Source organism: Pinus tabuliformis, chromosome 5_1 (genome assembly GCF_031772625.1).
Source record: "Pinus tabuliformis cultivar Carrire ecotype Pingquan chromosome 5_1, CPIR1, whole genome shotgun sequence".
NCBI classification, from domain to species: Eukaryota; Viridiplantae; Streptophyta; class Pinopsida; order Pinales; family Pinaceae; genus Pinus; species Pinus tabuliformis.
Window position 1 is genome coordinate 10,195,561 of NC_142305.1, and position 20,348 is coordinate 10,215,908.

The 20,348-nt window shown below is 41.9% G+C and overlaps 1 protein-coding gene across 4 annotated transcripts in view; it reads right to left on the minus strand.

Annotated features, from left to right (window-relative positions):
* The window catches only part of LAF3 (Amidohydrolase family), a 320,467-nt gene that overhangs the window by 117,024 nt on the left and 183,095 nt on the right, over window positions 1–20,348 (minus strand). For all 4 annotated transcript variants that reach the window (XM_089431667.1, XM_089431665.1, XM_089431666.1 and 1 more), the window contains 3 exons: window positions 10,744–10,839; window positions 10,539–10,637; window positions 10,243–10,317 (listed from right to left, as the gene is read on the minus strand). In XM_089431667.1, coding sequence (XP_089287793.1) covers window positions 10,243–10,317; window positions 10,539–10,637; window positions 10,744–10,839 — 270 coding nt within the window. The remainder of the gene's footprint in view (window positions 1–10,242; window positions 10,318–10,538; window positions 10,638–10,743; window positions 10,840–20,348) is intronic.

The window sequence follows — 20,348 nt, forward strand, 5'->3', positions numbered from 1 at the left end:
ACTGACTGCTGTTGATGCCCACCTCTTCCTCCACCCTGCAACTCTCCTTTTGAAATCGATCTCCTTCTCTTTGAGAATCGATTTTCCTTAGGATACCGAGTATCTGGCGATGTGTCTCCAAATGATCCTCAAGTCTTCTCTTATACTTTTCCTATTGATGAATCAATGGCCGAGATTAAGTCTCTAATCAATGGCTAAGATTAAAACAAACTTGATCCTCGTCTCTTAGAAGCTTCTCACCCTTATCTTTATTAATACCCATCAATATTTTTATTTTCCTAAGTTTAGACTTCAGAACCCATTAAAAATATTAATTATTTTAATAACTCCTCATCCGAGTGGAATTTCTCCAAACGATTTCTAAGTCTTGGAGATCTCATGTGCCTTAGCCTCTGTACCAAATTTTAAGGCTAGAGCACATCCGATGCTACCCAAATTCAACATAGGTCTCATGCATGTGAACCTACCCTACTCCTACCAGACCACACAGTTAAATCCGCTATCCCAACTCCTGATTATACACCTTGACACTGCTCAGAGTCCAGGTACCCTCCTGTAGACGAAGTCTACCATCCACCATCCCTCAAGTGTGAGCTCAGGGGTGGAATATATGTTACCTCAGCTATCAACCACGTCATCCCTAAGCCTGTATCCAACAACTCATGCACCTACCAAGGGTCTCAACTAAAGAGTCTCCTCCTAGCTCATGGCACGCAGTGTCTCATCCAACTATCTGGGGTGAGCCTCCCATAACTTGCTCACTGAATGGAGAGTGTCAAGGGGAAACAACCAAACACTCTGTGATTTTAAGCAACACTGGAGGATGATGGGTGAGTATGTCCCAAACGGTGTGATCAAAATTCTGCCGGAATGCCCAAGAGTGATCCTACAGACAACACTCTCTCCACCTCGGATCTGCTGATAACTCCCTTGAAGCCCTATCTCTGCTAAGCATGGTGTCCCCAAATGCTCAACAATGTCCTCATTGATCCTAGGGGAGCTACATCCAATAGTACACCTAATGCCCCTGTCCATATGCCTCCTTGGAGGCAACGCTCCAAGAGCGCCCTGTGCTGCACCATGCGTCACTCCACACCACCAAGCAACACCACATTTCTCGACATGCCCACTGTATGCTGCACCCTGTCCTTGTACACCATTGGATACCCCGGCTACAGCTATGTCATCCTGTACTGTCCCGTGTCCCGCCTGTGTCACTGCACCGCTCACTCCCCGCATGTACTCATCAAGGCGATGTGAGGCACTCCCCCATTCGTCTCCATGCCCATCTGCAGACCAATGCTCCACGCTAGATGATCCTACCCATCCCCAAATGGGATGGCCTAAAGTTGTGTCGCTATGCATCAGCCCACACCCGACCTATATCATCACCTCCATTGTCACATCATCATACCCTCCGATGAATGGATCTTCACTCCAAATCCTCCCTGAGGGATCTGAGAAGTGAATCTCCCTATGTGTCAGCAATGATGCTACCCCTGCACTACTCCTCTGCATCCTCTGTGCCCCACACAAAAGTGAAGAATCCCCAACTCCATACAAGGCACCATCTGGTGGCCTACCAATGCCACCTCCTCCGACAAACTCCTGCCAGAGTGTGTTGATCACCCCATGATCCTGTGTACAAACGTCGTACCAAGTCAACCCAAGAAGCCTGTCCATAAACTGGTTGGCCACTAGTGCTGACCGAAACTCTCCTAGTGGAGGTGCACGCTCGACTGCTAGGTCAACTATACCCTCTAGGTCGTAGTCAAACAGTATACCTGGGAAATGATAACTGGTCCCTCCCGGATCCTAATGCCAGTCGGGGCTTATAGCATCTCCAGTGCCTGGAAACACGCTCCACCTGGGTCCACTACCATCTCCATATCCCACTCGACCACGTACCAACTCAAAATCTCTCGCCACCCAACGCCAAGAGATGGATCGAATGCACGAACTCCCGCAGATAGAACAACCCCAACATGCGGGTGTTGCACCCTGTGCAACTCAGGTCGTCTCGTCTCACTATCCTAGTCAATACAAAAAATATGACTAGGTAGCTCTGTCTCTCTCTGTCCAATGGGCCAAGGTAACCTAACAGTGTTGCCAACCTCATCTGTGTATGCTCGAAGAGGGTTGAGTTCATGCCCCAACGTGCACTCTAGCTGCACCAGTAGGGAATCCAACCAATCAACAACGTGAGTCAATTTGGCCGTGGATTCGGCACAAAACGCTCTCATGCCCCCCAGCTCCTCGTTCTACTGCAGAATAGCCTCGCACACTAACGCGGTCTTCCTTTGTAATGCTAGAAGGTCGGCCTGAAACTGGTGAAACTGTCGTGGGCATCTATCACCAATTCATTCATTCATGTTTAAACACACAGCATTAGAATATAGATAGAAGACAACATATGATCAAAGTAGGCTCATGAATATATCCATTATATCAAAATGGCACCCAGTGCACTGTCCAATACATACATGATGATGATATAGAGATCAAAACAAAAACACATAACCAAGGAGGCTATAAATGGCCTCTACAACAAAAGCCTGTGACCAGTACTACTGGCTACTGCTAGAGTTTCCAACATCATTTGGCTCAGTGTTACTTGGGAGCGGGAGCAACATTTTCAGAAGCGCCAGGTTTGGGACGAATCCCAGAGGAGTTCGACAACCAATGTCACTAACATCAAGGTACATAGAGGGATTGGTGCTCTTGATTAAATACGAGTTCCATACCCTAATACATGACAAAATTCAATGGAAACATTGCAATCCTCCAATCCTGAAATCCTAAAAAACTGATAAGTCTGCTGGATTTTGAATGAAATTTAAAATTGTACTTTCTCCATATGAAATCCAATGAGGCCGGAACCACTCTCAAACATCCTGAGTCATTTCATGGTAATGTTAAAAATTTAAGTAAAAGGATGAAAATGAAGATTAAGGAGAATGTCACTTTTACTTAATCTTCATTTTCATCCTTTTACTTTAAGAATTTAACATTACCATGAAATTTGAATAGCATATCAATACTAGGAGAGGGGAATGGACCCCAAATAGCATTTAAATAATTTAGAAAACACCTTGGAGTCCCCAACATTCAGCTAACAGTTAAATTTAAAAAAAATATGAAAAATCGCATTTTTTTGGGGTTACAGGCCACATTCATTGACTCGGCCGAGTTATTGCACAACCGGCCGGGTTGACCGAGTCATGACTGGCTTCAGCCCATACAGGGCTTTCTTTAGTTTGCATACATGAGACTTCTTCTCATGAGTTTCAAAGCCCTTTGGTTGTTCAATATATACTTCTTCTTCTATTACAGTCCTAATAGATGTATACCTGGCTACCAGGGCAAAGGTTTCCTCATAGTCAATCCCTTCCTTTTGAGCATACCCCTTAGCCACAAACCTGGCCTTGTATTTTTCAATACTGTCGTCCGCAACATATTTGATCTTGTAGATCCATCTTGAACCTACCACAAATCTGTCTTGAGGCCTTGATACCACCTCCCAGACATCGTTTACCATTGTGGCGTTATACTCCACCATCGCATCTAGCCAGACCTGATGCTGAGCTGCCTCCTTGAAGTTGGCAGGCTCTCCATCCTGAGCTACTAACGCCTAATACTTGTCTTGCTGTTTTTGCTCCCTTTTACTGTTCCTTGGCTCTCCAATGAAGTTCTCTGTATCACGCAGAATCTGACGAAGTTCCCTGCTAGTTCTTCCTCTGCCAACAGGTTCTTCTGTTTGCTCCTCTTCCTCATCCTGAGAATCTTCCTGATCTGAGGAAGGATTCTTCACTTCCATTGGTTGAAGAGGCATGACCAACGGATCCTCTTTCGACTGCTCCTTGGAAGGCATTTCGCGAGATCTTCTGAAAGCTCTATCCTCCATGAACTTTACATCTTGTCGTACTACTACCTTCCTGCTCCCTGGAAGATAGATCCTGTATGCCTTAGCATTCTCGCTATATCCTGCCAAATACCCCTTTTCTGCAGTCTGATCCAACTTCTTCCTCTTTTCTTCGAGTATGCGACAATATGCCAAACTCCCAAATATCTTGAAATCACTGACTTCAGGTGTCTTCCCAGTGAAGACTTTCTCTGGAGTAATCTTGCCCAATGCCCCATGAGGAGTCTTGTTCTGAAAGTAGACAGTCGTATTGCATGCTTCTGCCCACTGGAATTTTGGCATATCCTGATCATACAGCGTGGCCCTAGCTGCTTCTACAATAGTCTTGTTTTTCCTTTATGCGACCCCATTCTGCTCCGAATTGTAGGGAGTTGTCCTCTCTCTTTTGATGCCCTCCTTAGTGCAAAAATCAGTGAAGTCCTTATCGACATATTCTCCACCATTATTTGAGCGCAAGACTTTTATTTTCTTACTTGTCAAATTCTCCACTAGAGCCTTGAACTCCTTGAATTGACAGAAAACCTCACCCTCAGTTTTCAAAAAATAGATCCAATTTTTCCTCGAGTGGTCATCAATGAAAGTAAGGAAATACTCGACACCGCTGAGAGCTTTGACGGACATAGGTCCGCAGATATCTAAGTGTATCAATCCTAGTACACTCTTGGCCCTGTGGTTGCTCCTAGGAAATGCCGCCTTGGCATACTTTCCTAGAGTGCATCCCCTGCATACATCATCTCGTTCTGTACTCAAATCCGGAACTCCTGTTACAGTGCTCCTGAGAATGCTCAGAGCTCCATGGTGCAAGTGACCCATCCTTTTGCGCCATAGTTCGTTCAAGTCTTTGTCCCCATGACTGCCTATTAGTGCCATTGGAGATTCTAGTTGTAATCTGAACAACCAATTACTTTTGATCCCAATTTGCACTTTCTTTTTCCAGCTCGGGTGTTTGACGTATACCTTTTCCTTGATGAAGTAGACATCATAGCCCTTGCCTTGTAGTTGTGACACGGAAAGTAAGTTCATTCCCAATCCTGGCACATGCAGCACATTTGTGGCACAGAACCGCTCTCTCGATTCTGTCTAAAAAGCTATGGTACCCTTTCCTACTAGAGTACACTTTGCCTTGTTCCCCATGGTGATCTGAAAGTTCATCTTCTCTTTTAGATATTCTGATAAACACTCCCTGATTCCCGTCATATGCCACGAGGCTCCACTGTCTATATACCATACTTCTGATGATGCAGGACTAGTCACGCACACCACTTCTTCTTCCAACTTGGAAGCCAACATAGAGAAATCGAAATCTCTCTCTCTCTTGTTCAATCTTCTGAAAATCTGCGTGAGTTCCCTGAGGTGGATGCCTCTACATCGTGGTCTCGACCCATAACTGATTTTCCCTTTCTGTCTCTGATTACTTGCTATGATACCATGTGAAAATTCTATCACTGCAACAACTGATTTACTTTTCCTACTTATTACATCATAAGTTATTCATGAAATTCCTCAACAAACATTAAAATAAATATTGCTACAGATATCACATCGTAAGATAGAAACAAAAATATGCACACGTTGACACAGTTATTTTGGACTAATGTCCCCGGAAAAACCCAATGTGGGAAAACTGGTGCAGCAAGGGAGGATTTTATTATTCAGCAATTTTCTTGCACAACAGGGTGCCAAACTAGGTTACCCACAAATAGAAAAACTTCCAACACTTTCCTAAACCTACCGTAGGCCCTACTAACCTCTGCTACAGCCTGAAACCCTTAGCGTCAGCCTGAAACCCTCTGTGTCAGCCTACTTAGGCTCTGCACAGCCTCTCTGGGCTTCTACGTCACTCCTGCAGCCTCTGCGTGGATAACGCAGGCCCTTCTGGCTCTGCGCAGTCTCTGTTGCCTCTGCGTGGATTCCTCTAGCTCTACGTCTGCCTCTTCTGCGCTGATCTCTTGTCTCTCTGTTTCGTACTTGTTGCCTCCTCACTGCTCTCCAGGCCATTGGTTCAATTTCTCAACAAACCCCGCTCCAGAAATTGAACTCACTGGTCTCCCTTAGTGTGTTTTCCAAGTGCCCCTCAAGCCTCCTCTTATACTTTTTCTGTTGACATCTCAACAGTCGAGATTAAGTCCCTAATCAACGGCTAAGATTAGATCTCGCTTGATCCATGTCTTTTGGACCATTCTAACACAGATTCATATTAATACACATTAATATTTTATTTTCCCTAAGTTTAGACTTAGAGACTCCATTGAAAATATTAATTATTTTAATATCTCCTTATCTATTTAGAATCTGCCCAAACCTTTCTGGGTATTGGAGATCTCATGTGCCCCAACCTCTCCACCAAATTTCATGGCTAGAGCACATCTGATGCTACCCCAAATCAACAAAGGCAAGTGAACACGAAGATATGGCACAAGCTAGGGAAAACCCCAAGATGGGGAAAACCCTTGTTCAATTCTTCTTATTATTATTATCATATCTTCACCAGAGAATGAGAGAGTACATTCAATGTCAATATTGACTTGTCAATGTGATAACCAAGATCATTGTTCAAAAGCCAATTAAGCACCCCAATCGAATATACATTATGTAGCTCAAAGGATCAATGTCCACAAGGCTTCATTTACCAGCCCTCACATCAAAGTTATGCACTTGCACTCACTGAACTTAGGGCTACTACAATCACTGTCCCAAAACCAAACTTCATTAGTCTAGCAATCATCAACACAAAGAACCAACCACATACCTTCTTCATGTCACTGCACAACCATGAAGAAACACGGCCTAGACACTCAGATTACAGAGATATTTTCAGCCCTCTTTAGGGCTCATACGGCTGCCTCAGGAGATGCCCTCACTGCAGTCAAACCAGTCCTCAAACTCTGCATAGACCTCCCTTGATGGACCCTTAACCTCTGCGTATAAGCTGGTTGAAGTGCGGCTCTTATTTTAGCATCAATCACAGGCCTTACAGCCTTCCTGTACACCAGACTTAAGGGGCTCAGACCTCCTTCAATGCTCAGAAATTACCTCGGCTTTGATCACAAAGATATACCCTTACCAAATGCACAGAACCAAGTAGAATAACTCGGCCTGATCCAGAACATAAAAACAGAGACACCCGTCCTCTTTCTCTTCCCTAGCACAGCTCCTCTAGGCCTGCAGCTCCTAGAACTGGTCTTCACTTTGAAGAGTTGTGCTTGGGATGTCCTAAATGAAGATGGAGACACCTCAATATATAGGAATCGATGGGGGTCAAGAGACGCGTCTTTTGGATTTATTGAGCCGACCTTGATAATTTTCGTGTGGGAGAACAAAATCAAAATCCGACTTCTAATTATCCAAATTTGATGATTCTTAGATCAATTTTGGTCCTCTGGAAAAGAGGAATTCAGTGCTGCAATTATCTTTCCCAAAGGAGTTGTCCAAAGTGGAATTTGGCCCTAGTTGCCAATTTTAACATCTCTGGATCGAACCGTGTGAGTTTTTAGACTATTCTCACCTTATTTCAATTAATACTGATTAATTAACCATATTCCCTAAGTTTAGACTTAAGAAATATTTAAAAAACGGTTAATAATCTAATTGAGACACTTCTAGGCGAAATTTCCATAAATGATTTTTGGGTTGTAGAGATCTCATGTATTCTAGCCTCTCCACCAAGTTTCGCGGCTAGAACACATCCTATGCTACAAAAACTAACAGCTACAGCTTGAAGGCGACTTCAACCACCTGCCTAGCACCACCCAACCACCTTGAAAATGATAACGAAATTTGACACACTATTTGTGGTCTCCCGTACTAGGGACAATGACCCACTTACAAGATATTCAATGAAACACTTACTGTAAATGACGAAACCCTTACTGCAAATGAAACACTTACACAAATGACAAAACCCTTACTGCAAGATTCAGACTGATGACCAAGTGCCTCTTTCTGCCAGTAAAGTAATGATGATAAAGAAGTGTTTGAGCAGATGTACTTTTTGATACAGTGAATGCCAAGAATGATGAGACTCTGTCCTTGTTGCAAGCAATAAACTGTTGACTATAAACTCTGTGTGAATACCCTTCCTGTTCAGAATGATGAAGCTACAAATGACAATAAGATTCCTTACAGCTATAGTAATGACGAGACCTTTTGTAGTATACACTTCTTGAATTTGATGCTTGTTTCAACTCATCAATATGTGTATCTTCAACAAGAACGACAAATTGTTGCTTCAAATAAAACTCATAATATAGTCAACATACCTGTGGTTCAAAAGGTCGGCTTAATTAGTTTCGCTGGCACATATAAATGTATATACACCTTTCCTTCTTTATGATGCATAACCAATCATTAAGAACATCCCACAGTACTGGACAGAGATCATACAACTGTTGAAGCAAATTCTGCGTTTGATCTCCAAGGTGTAAGGCCAAAATGTGCCTTCTCAGAACTGCCCTACCTTGATGCCATAAAACCTTGTTACAGTGCCTCAGGACAGAGATTATATGAGGTTTCAGACGTTCAACAATGCTACTAGAAATCAAAATCCTTGACGACCATCAGGTGCAAGCAAAGTAGGCCACAGGCATATGCACAAATCCAACCTTGATGTATAGTCAATCAGCGAATTCAACAGGTGTAATCAACATAAGTTTGAATCAAACCTTCACTGCAAGTTGGCTCAGAACTGCGTCAAATACTTAAGGTTTTTCTTTGACATTTCAGAATGTCTCCATGATTGAGTATTTCAAGCCGCAGGTACTTTAAGGAGCTCCAAACTTCAGAGGTAAATGTTCAACAACTTATGCACAGACTAGTCCAAGATGGCATATGTTTTAGAGGCTTCAAGACTTGTCTGAATCTCAGAGATAGATAGACTTTAGGTTCCCAGGATAGACAATAAGAACGCAAGTTTTAGATCAATGCTTGCTTCAGAATGTCCTGGCTTCTTCGCTTTTTTAGGAGCCACAGAGATCAACCCTTTACCTGCCACAGAATTGCAAGAACAACGTTTTCTCTTCCTTCTTAATGAGCTGCAAAGATAAGGGAGCTCTTTTGCTGGTTCTAATACAAATGATCAAATCCTTTTTGCACAGAATTATTGCCCTAGAGAGGACTGAATTACACAGCAGTCTGCTTCAGGATCTATAGAAGAATATGTTCCACAAGCAGTCCTTGATTTTTTCAGGAGGAAGGCCGAATGGCCTAGGAACCTTCTACCAAGCAACTACACTTTTTCACAGACTCCTATGCTCAAAAACCGATGCCCTAGTGAAGGCCAAGACCTGCAAAGATCATCAACGAATCCCAAGTGCCAAAACCCAAGACAACAAAAAAACTTTCACCAATGCCTCGTGAGATCTTCAAGACACCACAGCACCTGCTTACTAAAGTAAATTACTTTACTTTTCCTAAGTTTCTATTAGCTCAATAAGCCAACATATTAATATGTGTTTTTTCTAAGTTAGACTTAAGCTAAAGTTACATCAGCAGCTTGCTCAATCTAGGGCAATTGTTCTAAGGAGATGTGAGCAAATTTTGCATGCCTAGACACAAGGCCTATATAGAAGTACATATCCGAGCTACAAACTTCAACATTTCCTTGTCCTATTTTTACCACTCCTCAGTCATGTGTAGTACTTTAGATAACTAAATTAGAATTTACATGTTTGAAGAAAGTTAATTTATCGATTGAGTTTAGATTAGGAAATGACTATTCATTCCCTTCAAATAGAAAGGGATAGTCATTTCCTATAGGGAACGAATAGTCATTTCCTAATCTAAACTCAATAGATAAATCAACTTTCTTCAAACATGTAAATTCTAATTTAATTATCTAGAGTATTACATATGACCATTACACATATACTCTGATAGTGATTGAAAAAAGAGTAACTCTTTGTTGACGTAAGGTTGCATGAATCAGCCTTCTTGTCATAGCAAAAACTTTGTATTGCTTGATCTCAAAACTCCAACCTAAACACCATGTAACTTCTCAATGTCTATCTTGTAATTAAGAAAATTTACTTATACAGAAAACTCTGTACAGGAAAGCATTCCTCAACACCAATAATCCACTTCAGAATTTGAGATGCACTAAAAAGGCTAGCAATCAGAATGGTGAATCATAACCAAAATAGAATTCTACTGGGAGATAATATATCGTTTGTTACTGTGTAGTTCAAACTTCAATTAATAGAGTGGAATGTTTCACCTTTCCAAAATTCCACCTATCCTAACATATGCATTTTGTGAATGAGAATTTTACATAGAAGAGGTTGGTGTTAAGATGGAGAAACTTATCTGGTCATAAATTTACAGACCTGTACGGAAGCAATTACACCATTTTTTCCAAAACGATCAACTGCTCCTGGTGCCAAATGTTGAGCATGCTCAATCTGTGGTAATTGGTAAATGCTAGATTGTCAGAACGTTTCTTAATGCTTTGACGTTTCCAGAATGGATTTCTATGATATGGTTCAACTACATAAATGATAGTGATCTAAATCATATTCTATCCCAACAGAGCATCTCCCTAATCAATTTATAGCTATATTGAATACTGATATAATATTAGAGGAAAAACAATATGTATTTTTGTAGAGAAGAGAAATTATACTCTAAATCTTCGATCTTTCATGCCATTTCTAGATATCAAAGCTTCATTAATTGAAAGCACCATATCATTTGCCTTATCACCAATTGCATGGATAGCTACCTGCAAATTTCCAAATTCATAGACATAGCACCCATGTAAACATATAGAAACAAAAGAAACACCCATGTAAGTATAATCACAATAAATGGTAATAAAATAAACACACTTGGATTCCTGATTTATCAGATTCAATGACAGTGTCCAAGAGGAAATCTGGATCTGCCAAATGAAGCCCATGATTGTGTTCATCATCTGCATAAGGCTGCAAAAGAACTAGGTGAATCAGCATTAATTCTTGACTAAAAAAAAAATGCAATTGCATCTAAGCTCTCCTATGATCCTATCCAATATAATAGACATTACAATACTATTATGCCAAAACAAGCAAAATTTGGAGAAGAACAATCGAACCTATAGTCATTTGAAGAAACATAAGAATTAGAAAGAAACATGTTTGTACCAGTGTTGATAATACTGGTATCGGCAAAATATTGGCGAGGGTCCTGAAAACATCTTTTCAGCAATATCGGCGAAAATATCGGCAAACATAAACAATGCATAATATATTCATTTTTTTCAGATTTTTAAACATATAAAGCAACAACAACATGAAATAAACACATTGGCACATAAATATAAAGAAAGCATTGATATATATGATGTGGATGTCAAATAAAAATGATACATCAAAGGCGATACCAAAACCTGCTAATCCCTAATAATTGTCCAATCACGGACTCAAATGTGTGGAGAACCAATACAAAACAATATCACATATATAAAAGTATCTCATCATCATGAGTTATACATAGCAAAACAAACAAAACTAGCAGCTAGCTATCTGAGATCAGTGTCCTCTCCCCCTTTTACAAGAAAATATGATGGGTTGTTTGCCAAGCCTTCCCCTAGCAGTAGAAGGCCTTGGCCCTGCACCTAATGTCAAATGATAATTGTTGGGTATGGAGTTGTGCTCTCCTATATTTGTAGTAGATGGTGTTGTCGTTGATGCTCCCACTGTTAAATTATGGTATGTTCTCTTAGAGTCGGTCTTGTCGCCCTCCATCAGCGATCAAAGCTCTTTGCATTTGCATAAGTAGGTGTCTCATCAGTGTCAATTTTTGCATCCCATTAGGCATGCCATAACCCTGATGGAGGAGCTGGTGTCTTTGTCCCCCTCTTGGCATTGCTAGATCAAGTCATTTCAATCCTTAGTCACTTTCAAACTTGTCTTGTTTTGTCTTGAGGTCAAATTCCTAGGTCTAGGGTTTTGGTCAAGATGGTTTACAAGGTCATGTCTCTGAAGGTCAATAAGTGCTCAGCAAGCCAGAGGGATGATTTTAAAGGTGTTTCTTCGCAAACTTTTATCTTGTACAGTAAATTTTCACCTTGGATTTAAAAACTCTGTTTTTAAAGCCAAGGTCATTTTTCAAATTTTTGTAAAAAGTGATGAAATTTCAAAAAGCTTCCAAGGACAGTATGAAACCCTGGCTCCCTTGCCAAGATCCCTCAGATGATGTCCCTGCAAAAAATATCAAGCAAAAGCATTAAATGAGTCAATTTCAGGATAAAGGAAACCAAAATGGTCAATCTTATAAAGTGTCCAAGGAAAACATTATAAAGTGGGTTTGGGCATGAAATTATTTCAAATCAAAGCTATAAAGGCCCAATCTCCCTCCATCGACCCTCATTGTGCATCCAAGTTACTTGCAAGAGTGATTGAGTGAAAGTTTGAGTGAATTTGGGAGCTGGACAGGCGCGCGACCCGTCAGACCAGGTGCGCGACCCGTCAGCAGCGTTCCGGCAGTGTAATTTTTCAACGGGCGCGACCCGTCAGTGGCGCGCGACCCGTTGGGTGAGGCGCGCGACCCGTCAGCGCCCTCCTTACCAAACCGACTGCAGATTTATCCAAGGACCCTCCGAAATTGCCAAATTGCCTAAGGTAGGCTCTCCAACTTAAGAATGGTTGCTTGTTATGGTAAATGGGAATCTTAAATGCATTTTTTAGAGGATCTCCATGTGCAAGAGAAAAGCTCCATGTTGCTGCATTTTAAATTTGTAAAATATGCCTAGGGTTTTATGCTGTTTGAAAGGTATTCCCCTTGTAATCATTTTCCCCATTTCCCATGTCATTTTCCTTGTCTTTCTATATAAATTTCCCTTTTAAATTTGTAAAGAAAAATCCAAACCCTACCCCTCTTCCCTAAAAAATGAAAAATTAAGCCCTAACCCTACCTCTCATTACTCATGTAAACAATGTATATGATGATGCATGTGCAATGATTTTTGCAATGTTTTTCCCTTAAATCCCTGTTTTATATATTTATTCCCATTTTCCCTTTAAAAGTGTCCCTCCCCTAACATTCCCTTCATGCTCCTTGTCCCCCTTGAAACAGCATACAAATCAGCATTTTTACAAGGCAGAAACAGCAGTACATTTTGGCCACTCTGCTCCTTAAACAATGTCAGAAACCGAAACCTATGAGCAGAGTGATGACCAGGCATCAGCTTCAGAAATTGAGATACAGAGGAGGCCTCATAAGGGTGGAAAGGGTGGTCATCATAGGCGAGAGGAGCCCACCTCTTTGACAGATTTACAACCTTGTCCTATGGCAGTCTCATATTTCCAGTACATGTCTTGCTATGAGTTTTGTGAGAGGATCTCTCGGATTCAGCACCACAGAGAGTTGGCTCGCCTGTTTGTTTTACACTTGCATGATGGACATGTCAACCTTGCCGGGGTGGACTTTACATTGACACCTGAGGTGATTGCACAGGCCACAGGGATACCTAATGTCGGAGAGGTATGGAATAAGCGCAAGGTGCTGGACAGTGTTCATTTTGAGCCTTTCGTTAGACCAGCACTCATGAGACACTTGACAGGAGTGTTTCCCTTCAGATTTCTCAGGAGTGAGTATGCTCCCATGATGAGGCTCATCATGCTCTATTTTACCTGTGAGGGCAGATTTTCACAAGTATATTCATACCATATTCGCCCCTTGATACACTTCACCCGAGTGAGGATGATGAACATCCCTGTTTTCTTCTATCAGAACATTGAGAAGATGGTGTCCATGATGCAGAGGAAGAGCCCGGCACAGCAGTACAAGAGCCTTTACCATTATGGTTTGATTCAGCTAGTGGTATTACATCAGTTGGCTCAGCAGGGCATCTCATGGGAGGAGTTCATCTCTCGTGAGTTTTTCACAGCACCATCACCGCCACATCCTGAGGTTATTCATGAGGAGGGAGGACCATCACAGCAGCATGACATCCCCGTCACTAGACATGTCAGCTCCTCACCTTTGGTTACTTATCAGAGAGGCCAGAGGGCCTTATTTGCAGCAGCTCGGCGAGTACTTTCTCCACAGCATGTGGAAGGGGTCTCGCCTTCTTCATCGGCTCAGCGAGTGTTATCTCCACATCAGGTGGAAGGGGCCTCGCTTTCTTCAGCAGCACAGGTACCAGGGAGGGGCAAACAGCCCAAGATTGACGAGGGACCATCAGGTGTTCCGGATATAGAGCTTATTGATCTTGATGTCAGTTCTCCTAGCCGAGAGTCAAAGGAGATCATTCAGCACCTTAGAGCTGAAAATGATGCCTTGCAGAGGAGATTAGAGGGGGCACAATGGACCATCACATATCTCGAGCAGCGCAACAAACAGTTGGAGGATGAACAAGCTCTTGATGAGCTGTGGAGGATTCGTAGTGACCGCATTTTGAACCGGAGAAGACCCGGTGATCTATTGCCCGCTGAGCGAGAGTCCATGCTCATCCAGGTAAATGCACACTTGGAGAGGTTGTTGGCTAGGGCCAACCAAGAGAAGAAATTACTGAGGAACATGAAGAACCATTATTGGGCGAGAATGCACGTGTGCAAGGCAAAGATGAGGATGTTCCAAAGGCGGTTGGCCAAGGCACAAAAAAGGAGAAAGAGGCCTGATCCCCTTCATATCTTCGCCGAGGCTTCACTGAAGGACCAAGGCACTAAATAGCCTAGCCACAGCACAAATCCCAAGAAATTTCGAGCATTTTGGGTAAATTTTGGTTTTTTCAGGCAATTTACAGGTTTTCCCCATTAACGGGTCTCACCCCCCGCGCAACCCTTCATCATGGCAACTCCATTTTGCAAAAACTCAGCATTTCCAGATTTGTCATAAGAAACTACATATGCTCATCAATGGACTTGAGATTTTATGAAGTTTTGGGCCTCCAGAAAGTCAAAAAACAAGAAAAATTTGACTTTCTGCCACATTTTTGAGTTGCAGAAAGTAGTCTTGGGAGATTGCAATTTTGGAGGGGCAAATGACCACCAAATTCAGAAATTCCAGTTGGGTGGAAAGTAGACTCACAGACCTTTCCAACAAGCCTACTCTTGCTCAATTTGGCCACCTGGAAGTGCCCCAAATGTGGTCCCAAAGGCGCGCGACCCGTCAGGCAGAGGCGCGCGACCCGTCAGGCAAACTTCTCCAGATTTCAGTGTACAGCTCAGAAAAACGCAGTTTGACCCTGTTTGACTTTTTGGGGTGGATTATTATCCTATTTGATGTAATTAATGTACTTTATTGACACTTTTACTCTTATGTACCTCTTCTAGAAGATTCATTCATGAAAAAGGTGAAAATTAAATGAATGAATTGGTTTCCTAGCTTATAGAGGCAAGTTGTTTTGACTGCCTAGTTTGTAGTGCTTAGTTTAGAAGTGGTTGAAACAGCTCCTAGGATAGTGAGCTCGACCCATGGAGGCAGGGAAAGAGGTTAGATGATCTATATTATGTACTTTTTTGCTCATTTTCATGGTTGGACTCTTGAGGGAGAAACTATCATTGTATTATTCACTGTATCTCTGCAATTTTTGGCTAAGGAAGACCAGGGTTTTGCAGTCCTTTTTGGGATTCTTGTGGTTACATGTATTGATGGTGTGTTTCTTTATGTACTTGTAAGTGTGTTATGTGAATCATTTCCTTTCTTTTCCTTCTGCACATTAAGCAAACGAAGTGTTAAAGTAAGAATTCATGGCTGTCATGCTCTGCTTTTAAGTTTGTTTAATTTCAATGTTTTCTACTGTTTAAGGAGAATTCAAAGTTAATGTTTGCTCTCCTTAGCTCCTCACCTGTCATTCCTGACCATCCACCTCAATCAAAGGCATCAATATTGTCTCCTACCTCGCCCCAAAGAACCCCCTGCAGATACTGTGTCCAATCCCCGCACCCAAAATTGCCATCCCCTCAATTTGCCACCAAAAACCCTAAAAACCCCAAATCAACCCTTTTGATCAGTTTACTAGCCTAAAATTAGTGTTACCCTATTGGTCATCTCATCCATTGAAGATCTCACCGAGATAGACCGGAGAGAGCCCTCTCCCGCCCCGTAGGGCTAGCTACGAGGCGAAGTGGTTTGATGTTGCCTTGAGGTTTACATTTCTCAGCCTGAGGTGAAATTTCAAGCGCTAACATACTGGCGACCATACTGGGGAGAACAAACTAATCATTTGCTCATTGACGTGTTATTTCATAAGTCTTAGATGGAGCCTGAAGATACGCCAGGTAGCCTTCGAAAACGCTCTTGTTTTACATCAGCATTAGTAGATAAACGCTGCTTCAGTCAATCTCCGTGAGCTTGTGAACATAGCGCTTCATTGGCACTTTATCCTAGTATAATTGTTAACTCTGAGCCGTGGATGATAGGTTGAGAGTTTTCACAGGCTGAATGGTTCTTCTTTCCTAGTCTTTTGATAAAAACAAACTGGCTACTGATCCTAGACTCATTTTCAAATCTCATTCATGCCCAGCTATTTTTGATTATCTCGAAGATATTGATTTTGACGAAAGCTTTGAGTTGTCCTTGTTTAAAGCTAAGTCTGAAAGTGCGCTCGATTCTCTAGTCCTTGACCCTGATTTTGCAGCTGCTATTGAATTTGAGAGACATAACAAATTGGTTGAAAATTTCATCTTGAGACATCTCCAGACACGTGTTCAAGCTACTACCCTTGCTGATTTTGTTGAGAATATCTCTGATCATATTGGATCTACTATCACGGCTCACGAAGAATCTTATCCTCCTTATGTTTCAGTTTTGCCTATAATCACCAATCCCGAATCCACAGTCGGTTCTCCTTCTACATCTCATACCCCTCCTACTTCTCTTACCCCTCCGACTCCCCCAACTCCACAAACTTCAGCTCCTCTTATTATAATCCCTGCTATCACAGCTCCTCCTCCTCATACTCATCCTACTCCCCCTCCTAAAGCAATGGCTGCCAGGTTTGCCCCACTTGCTCTTCCCCAAAATCTTCATGATATGCCAGCCGATTATCAAAGCAAAATCCCCATGTTTGATGGCACTCCACAAAGTATTACTGCTCAGCAACATATTGACAAAATGACAACTTTCTTCGATCTATATGAGATAGATGAAGAAGATGTTACCATGTGGTTGTTCGTGCAAACATTTGGAGGAGAAGTTAGAAAGTGGTTTAGAGGGTTGACAGCCGGAAGCATTGCCACCTTGGAGGCACTTCAGAATCAGTTTTTAGATCGATGGGAAATCAGAAAGGATCCGCTTCAGATTAATGCCGAATACAATAACCTCAAGCGTAATCCGGGTGAGTCTGTTCAAGATTACATAATCAGATACAATTCAGTTTATAATGCTATTCCCGATGATTTGAGGCCATCTAGAAAATCAGCACTTCTTAAGTTCCCGGATGGTTTTGATCCGGAGATGGCATACTCATTGAGAGACAGAGATCCACCTACCTTGGAGGATATGCAGAAAATTGCTGTTAGTGTTGAAGCGAATTTGAATGATAAAAGAGTAAGGATGAAGGCCGAAAAGCGAGTCACAATCAAAGAAGAAGCATCCACCTCAAATCAGCTTCTTCGTGATGTTGAACAGATAAAGAGGGCACTTGAAAATGTTCGTCTTGACAAGCCGGAACCGCAGATCCGTAATCCTAATTTCCGAGGTGCACAGCAGCAACAATATAGAATCAAGCAGCGTGAAACAAAGGCACAAGAGGCAGCAGTTCAGCAGCAAATGAAACCTCCTTTTCAGCAGAATTTCGTTAGCCAAGAATCAGAGGATGAAGGTGATAATGTTGGAGAGGAAAATCACTTCTTCACTCCTGATAATCTGCCCACTTATATTACAGAAGAGGAAGAGTTGGTGAGTAATTCCATCATTCCCCAAGATGAGCATTATATTTTGTCAAACAATGCAGCACTTCAAGAAGAATTCGAAGAGTATCAAAGAGGGTATTTGCATGCTTTATCAGCGCAGCAAGGTCAGCAAAGGCAATTGAGAAACCAAGTGATTCCCATAAATCCCATCCAGAAGAGAACATAAGCTTCGGCAAAGAATGGTTCTGCTGTCCCGCAGAAAAAAGGGAAAGAAATAAGCGATCCTCCAGCAGGCCAATCATTATCAGCAAGCAAAATAGACCAGCCATCAAATGCACCAAGAGATAGAGGTGAAAAAAGAGATAATCCGGCCAAAGAAGGTGAGAAGGTTTCAGCTTTCAGTTTGGAGAATGAGATTGCAAAGTTGAAGGTATCTATTCCCTTGACGGAAATCATGAAGAACAGCACTTACCGAGGCCAAATTTCCAAGTTGCTGAATTTCGATCCAATGCTAGACACGGTGAATGTAGAAGATGATCAGCCTGAGCTGATCTTTGGGCCCGCTTTAAATGGTGAGTCTCCCGAGAGTGATGTTCCTCCGTTCTATATCAGTTTGCGATTACATGAGTATGTGCTACACAATGCCATGTTTGATTCGGGAGCTTCACATAATTTGATGCCCAAAGCGATTATGGAGAAGCTGGGACTTGACATCACAAGGAAGTATCATGATTTGTATTCGTTTGATTCCAGCCGGGTGAAATGTATTGGTTTGATCAAGGACTTGGTGGTGAGTCTAGATCAAATCCCAGCAAAGAATGTTTTGATGGACGTGGTGGTGGCGGATATTCCTCCGCGATTTGGCATGTTGCTTTCGAGGTCATGAGGAGCCAAGCTCAAAGGTACACTTCAGCTCGATTTTTCCTATGCTACAATTCCAGTTTTTTGTCAGATGAGGAAGTTATATCGGGAACAAAAGATGAGATACATGATCACTAGTAAGGAAAAGCCCGTCAATCATCCTATAAATTATGTACAAACAGATTTAGAATCTTTTGTTTTGTTTGCGGATAATTTCAATGAGATAGATAGTCAGTTAGTTCAAGTAGAAGATATACCAGCTATTACAGAGAATTTTAGAGAAGTTTTGAGAAAGGAAAGTGAAGAAAGGTCTGCTGTCATAAAGCCAACAGCTGAAATAAATGGGCAGCAAACAGAGAATGCATCAACATCACATTTTCAGCACTTAGAAGACGATGAGGATGGTCTTTGGACCATGGATTTTGATGGTTCGATGGGCAGCGATGGTGCTGGTATAGGTGTGTGGATTCGAAGCCCATTTTCAGTCCAAAACCAAGTTCCAAGTAAGGTAAGGGTATGTTCATACAAATTGGCATTTGATTGTTCAAATAATGAGGCAGAATACGAGGCTCTTATTGCTGGTCTGAAAATCCTTCGGAAGTTGAAGGCAAAAAAGATAGTGGTATATGGCGACTCCGAGTTGGTTATCAAGCAGGTGAAAGGTGAATTTCAGGCCAAACACCCTCGTTTGCGAGCATATCGGAATGTTGTCCTAGATATGTTAAAACTGTTTTCAGAACATACTTTGACTTGTGTGCCCCAGATTCAAAATGGTGTTGCGGATGCATTGGCAAAGGCAGCAAGTAATCTGAAAATACCCATTAATTCCAGCAATAAGTTTGAGATATATGTGAAGCATCATCCTACAGTTCCAGATAATCAAAGGTGTTGGCAAGTTTTCCAAGATGACGAAGAAATCAAAGATTTTTTGCAAATTGAGGGTAAATTTGAAGACATCTCAATAGACACGGAAGCTGAAGGAGTAAATCAGAAGGATGTGTTGCAGCTCAAGGACAATTACATTCAAGGATTAGTTCCTTTGGAAGAATTGTTCGATCAAAATGATGTAGCCCGCAAGCCAACTTTGAGGCTAACAGAAGAAGGTGTCGAAGAAGTGAATCTCGGGACAGCTGAGAATCCAAAGATGGTGAAGCTATCAAAAGCATTGTCGCCCAAGGTATAGAAGGAATATATCAGATTGTTGTCTTCGTTTTCTAATGTTTTTGCATGGGACTATTCAGATTTGAAAACGTATGACACAAGTATCATTCAGCATACCATTCCCATAAAGCCAAATCAAAAGCCTTTCCGACAAAAGTTGAGAAGAATTAATACTAAATTGTTGCCATTGCTCAAGAAGGAAGTCAACAGGTTATATAAGTCTGGAATCATAGTGCCAATCCGATTTTCTGATTGGATTTCCAACTTGGTGCCCGTGAGAAAGAAGACCGGTGAGATTCGCTTGTGTATAGACTTCAGAAATCTGAACAAGGTGTCATTAAAGGACAATTATCCGCTGCCCAAAATGGATCATATATTGCAGCGGGTAGTGGGGGCATCAAGGATGTCATTGCTTGATGGTTACTCCGGGTATAATCAGATTTTGGTACATGAAGATGACCGTGACAAGACAGCATTTACTACTCCATGGGGGACATTTCATTATGCCAAGATGTCGTTTGGATTGAAGAACGCTGGCGCCACGTTTCAGCGGGCAATGGACATGGCCTTTGCTAATGAGAAAGATGTCTTTTTGGTTGTTTATCTTGATGATCTGACCGTGTTTTCTAAAT